Source organism: Sinocyclocheilus rhinocerous, unplaced genomic scaffold, assembly GCF_001515625.1.
Source record: "Sinocyclocheilus rhinocerous isolate Xijiao unplaced genomic scaffold, SAMN03320098_v1.1 scaffold24, whole genome shotgun sequence".
Taxonomy (NCBI): domain Eukaryota; kingdom Metazoa; phylum Chordata; class Actinopteri; order Cypriniformes; family Cyprinidae; genus Sinocyclocheilus; species Sinocyclocheilus rhinocerous.
Genome location: NW_015647124.1, coordinates 1913105 through 1918630, shown reverse-complemented (window position 1 = coordinate 1918630; position 5526 = coordinate 1913105). Strand labels below are relative to the sequence as shown.

General features: G+C 38.0%; 1 protein-coding gene across 1 annotated transcript in view; it reads right to left on the bottom strand.

Moving 5' to 3' along the window:
- LOC107708892 (uncharacterized) overlaps positions 1 to 4504 on the bottom strand; it is a 43767-nt gene extending 39263 nt beyond the window's left edge. Inside the window, 4 exon segments of the mRNA XM_074560060.1 lie at positions 621 to 899; positions 2228 to 2349; positions 4221 to 4259; positions 4471 to 4504. Coding sequence (XP_074416161.1) covers positions 621 to 899; positions 2228 to 2349; positions 4221 to 4259; positions 4471 to 4504 — 474 coding nt within the window.
- Positions 4505 to 5526: the final 1022 nt, after the last annotated feature.

The following is a 5526-nucleotide window of genomic DNA, read 5'->3' as shown; positions in this document are numbered from 1 at the left end:
TTGCTTGATGTTCCTCCGAAAAAAAAAAAAAAAACTTCTGTCGGCCCCTTAAGTGCGTCGGCCCACCGGGAAAACGCCCGGTGTGCCCGATTACCAATCCAGCCCTGGTGTTGAGGCAAGTTGAAGCTAAACTCTGCAGGACACCGGCCCTCCAGGACCGAGTTTGGGCAGCCCTGGCCTAGTAAGACCTTGATTAGCTGGTTCAGGTGTTTAATTAGGGCTGGAGCTAAACTCTGCAGGACACCGGCCCTCCAGGAGCAGGAATGGACACCCCTGCTTCAGATAAACATAACAATCTTTTCTTTTTTTTTATTGCTGAAGAGTGTTGCATTTTTTTCTCCTACATCCTATTCTTCTTGAAATCCAGAATGGCAGCACAGCTGGAAAGTTTGTTTGAGCTGCGCCCTCTACTGTACAGACTCAAGTAATCAATATTGTAATACATTACGTTTAAAAGTCACTTTCCCCAGCACTAAAGACCAACGTCTTGTTTATAGCACCAAAAGATGTTAAAATTAAGCATGTTAAGATACCACATCAAATTACTTTAATAATACTTGGAAGACAAAAATTCCAAAAGTCTTTAAGAAACTACCTGATGTGAGTGACAGATAGCTTACCGATTGTGAGCTGGCAAAGTATGGTACTTTATCCCAAGTGGCAATGAACAGCCATGATGCAGTGAAGTTCAGATTAGGAAAATACTGGTTTATGTTGTTTGAGGCTGCTAGTAAGAGTCCACCACTGGTGACCTGACGATAGGAGATTGTTCCACCGACAGTGTTGTCCATGTCTGTCCAAAGTGGAGCAATAATTTCTCTGTTGATTTGCGTCTGTAAATAACCGGGTATCGGCTGTGAAAGAGTCCCATCAAATGTCAAATGCCCATTGTTATTAACCTGAAACAGAGGTAAAACAATATTATGAAAGAGCTTTAGTAGTACAAAATAGGGCCTAAAACTCTTAAAAATCCAAGTTTGTTTTCTTTTACTTCATTCATGTCATACAAGGTTTGCTATTTTGCAACTCTGTGACCTGTTTAAAACTTTTGTTTTATAATAATAATAATAATAATTAATAAGTACAAAAAAATATCCACACTGTAAAAAATATTTATTGAGTTAAGCCTCTAATTAGTTGGAAGAGTGCAGTGAGTGCATTGATGAATTAGTAATAATTTGAAGGGGTCAACGGATGCCAATTTTCCACAAGTTCTGAAACTTGCTAATTAGCACATTATTAGGAAAGGCGATTTGCAAAGATTCATTAAAAAACCTTACACTCACTTCTTCTGGAGGTGATGCTGGATCACGAATGATTCGCGTGAAAATAGACGCATTTAGGTAGATCGGGGGCGCATTCCCTTCAGAAACAAATGTAATCCACTGTGTCTTCAGCGGCTCAGATGTCGGGAGTAAATGACAACTGCTATGTTCATTATTATATCCAACAACAGAACACCTCAATCGCTTAGGAGCCATTCTTGTCTACATCTGCTTCGGTGTCGAAACAATGGTATTTCAGTTCAAACAGCTTGTAAAAGTGCATGTAGCATTATATGACCCCTTTAAAATACAAAAATATATACATCATCATCATCATCAAAAAAAATAAAAAGTAAGAATGGAAAAGATTTAATGGTTGAGTTTGAGAAATATAGTCAGCATGTAATTTGTGCAAATTTTTTTTCCATATGAATCTGCAGAAAATCCCAAATTTCAGGTGTGTAAACTTGTTGCATCACACCTAAAAATACTTGAGGCTCTAACCGCTGATAAAGGTGTTTCAACTAAATACTGAGTTAGTGGTTTGAATACTTATGCCAGTGTGATATTTCAGTTTGTTCTTTTGAATAAATTTGTAAAGTTTTCACAAATTAGGTTTTTGCTTTTTCATTATGGTGTATGGAGTGAATCCTAAATACTTTCTAAGTGCACTGTACATAAACACACACACACACACACACACACACACTGGTTTCCAAGTTTTATGGCGATATTCCTTGGACGTAATGTTTTTTTATGCTGTTTTTTATATCCCCTTAACCCTACCCCTAAACCTACCCCTCACACATAACTTCCTGCTGTTTTTGTTTTTCAAAAAGTCTCATGGAGACCACAAAAAAAAATTTTCCCCATTACTATCCTTGTGGGGACATTTGGTTCCCATAATGTAGGGAATACCAGGGCACACACATACACAGAATTTATGAAGACAATGCTCTTACATAAGTCTTTTGATAAACATGTCCAAAATATACAAAGGGCTTTTCCAATAATATTACTGGAGAGCTTCCATCATCTGTAGAGGGACTCATTATGTCTCCATTTCCAAATGGGTAGAAAAGGCCTGAAAATATAAAATATAGAGAGAGGGAGAAAGAGAGAGAACACAACTACAGTGATCTACAACAGTGAACAAGTTCACACTACTGGTTTTCACCCTGGGGGTGCGAGCACCTGTTAATTAAGATGAATACACTGGAGTGAAACGGCTTGTGAATGTCAGATTTTGCTAGCAAATCTTGAGTCATCCACAAGAGGGGGCAATTTAGCTGGAAGTCTCCCAGCTAATCAAGCGGCTGTTACATATCTTCTTTGGTTACAGTTATGGCAGATGGCGTAATTGAGTGCGAGCAAAAACAACTAAAAACATAATGGACGGATGGCTTCTGAAAATCAAGATGGTAAAATGGTTAAACCGACTGAAAAACAGGCTCAGCTTTCACACTGAATTCAGTAAGCTGTTATTATTTTTAATGCTTCAGTATAACTAACACCCTGTCAACACCGGCCCAGTTCCAGAGTCAGTCAAGGGTGCTTCTGAAATTAGTGAGGGTGCATAGACTTAATGCACATTTATTCTGACATCAATTTTGTCCCGTCCATTGCTATAAATCAATGCGATTTCGAGAGTGAATACCACATTTATATGCCCTTTCCTTATATGTCCTTTTAGCAGCATGAAAAACCAGTTTTCTACAAACTCTATTTATAGCACAGAAAGCCTGCAAAGAGCGCTCCCTTTATAATCCCTAAAAAGCTGTCACTCATCTTTGTTCATTAAGATCTCACAAAGTTACAGAAAATTAAGCTGTCTACACTGCATAATGAAATTTTTTTTTTTTACATTGTGTTAACGATGTGTATGTTATCTTATAGTCAAAAGTCTACGTGAGGGTAGGGGAAACTAGATTTAAAACTGGAATTTGCATTAAATGGGATCTTAGACCTGGGGAGTTCGCACCCTGTTGAGTCTGAAATTAGTGAGGGTGCATAGACTTAATGCACATTTATTCTGACATCAATTTTGTCCCGTCCATTGCTATAAATCAATGCGATTTCGAGAGTGAATACCACATTTATATGCCCTTTCCTTATATGTCCTTTTAGCAGCATGAAAAACCAGTTTTCTACAAACTCTATTTATAGCACAGAAAGCCTGCAAAGAGCGCTCCCTTTATAATCCCTAAAAAGCTTTCTCTCATCTTTGTTCATTAAGATCTCACAAAGTTACAGAAAATTAAGCTGTCTACACTGCATAATGAATTTTTTTTTTTTTTACACTGTGTTAACGATGTGTATGTTATCTTATAGTCAAAAGTCTACGTGAGGGTAGGGGAAACTAGATTTAAAACTGGAATTTGCATTAAATGGGATCTTAGACCTGGGGAGTTCGCACCCTGTTGAGGAGGAACGGGAGGTCATTTGGATGAAAGGCCCTGTGAAGGAGCAAACCCTCTGCAAACTCTCTCGTATTTACTTTCAGTCTATTTCTCTGGACATGAGGCTATTGTACCAGTCGCACTGAGACGCTTTAAATTATATCAGACATGACTGTTAATTCACTTGCATTGACGTGGAACATTATATGTTGCATATAATCATTCTGAGTGAACTGAGTGAAGGGAAGGAAGTGGGGGAGAAGGAACAAATGCTTGTTAGGTTAAATGTCAAGGTAGGTTAAGTCAATGGGGTTCAAAACAATATTGTATTTGACAACACTGGATCGGACAATACATTCGAAATATATTATATTTTGTTCCACATAAGAAAGAAAGTCATACAGGTTTGGAACGACGTGAGGGTAAGTGGTGACAATTTTTATATATTTTTTAGTTGAACTACTACTTTCATTTATACAACTTTTAATGTAAGCTTAGCTATTACATTCACTTACAGAATTGTATAGAACCAGGTTACTATGTTTTTTTTTTGTACCTGTAGCTTGTCCATTGCACATAGCTTTTCTCATGTCACCTAAAAAGTAAAAAGAGAGAGAGAAAGATATTTAAAAAACAAACAAACAAACAAACATGTCGGAGTGTGTTTAATCACAAGACTTTGTATCTGGATGTTGTAGAATCTCTGCTCATTCCAATATTTTAAATATTGGTGTATCCACCTTTTTTCCACACCCCCATGTCGCTTTGCGTCAACTATGGGAGAAACTTCTGGTACACTATTGTACCTGTAGCTTGTCCATTGCACATAGCTTTTCTCATGTCACCTAAAAAGTAAAAAGAGAGAGAGAAAGATATTTAAAAAACAAACAAACAAACAAACATGTCGGAGTGTGTTTAATCACAAGACTTTGTATCTGGATGTTGTAGAATCTCTGCTCATTCCAATATTTTAAATATTGGTGTATCCACCTTTTTTCCACACCTACATGCCGTTTGCGTGAATTATGGGAGAAACTTCTGGTACACTATAAACTAGGGTGACCATACCTGCCATTTTCCCAGGACGCTCCCTGCGTCTCAATGTTCATACTATCCGTTCTAAATAGTATGTGAGATTAGAATAAGTGTGTCCCAAAGCATAGTATGTTGAAAAGAGTATGCCAAAAGTCCCCGGATGGTCTATTTCAGGTCGATTTTTGAAGTGTGGATCCGTGCACACTCTAACGGCTAATATTGCCCACAATCCATTGTGCTTTGGTGAAGGATTCTGTCCAGAACTACAAACATGAATAAAATGTGTTAAAAACTACAAACATGGCAGATGTGCGCGACCGGCGGTTATGGTAGAGAGGCTTAGAAAAAGGGGTTTGAGTTACTAATATTCAACATTTAACCTGGTAAAAAATATTTATTTAATGTTATCTATGTTATATTTAATCTGCAACAGCAATGTAAACTTTTATAAACATCCATTTGGTCGTTAACTTTTAAATGCATCATTATGCATAAAATATGAGCAGAGTTCTCGGCATGAAAGACCCACGACTGGGAGATCAACGAGGTACTTCTTTTCTCTCCAATACGGTAGGAAGTTAAATGAAATGTAATGTGGAGGATGTTAACTGTGACAAGATGATTGACAGGCCAGTTTACAGTTGACAGGACCAAAAGAGTACATACTTTAAGGGCGTAGTATAAGTAGGCACATTGAGACGCAGCACAAGTACGCAAAGTTCGGACTTGCGTTCTCAGTACTTCGGACTTCGCAAGTTCGACTCGGAAGTGCAAACTCCCGAGGACGGGAGGACGCAAGTCCGGTAATTCTGCAAATGGAACAGCAG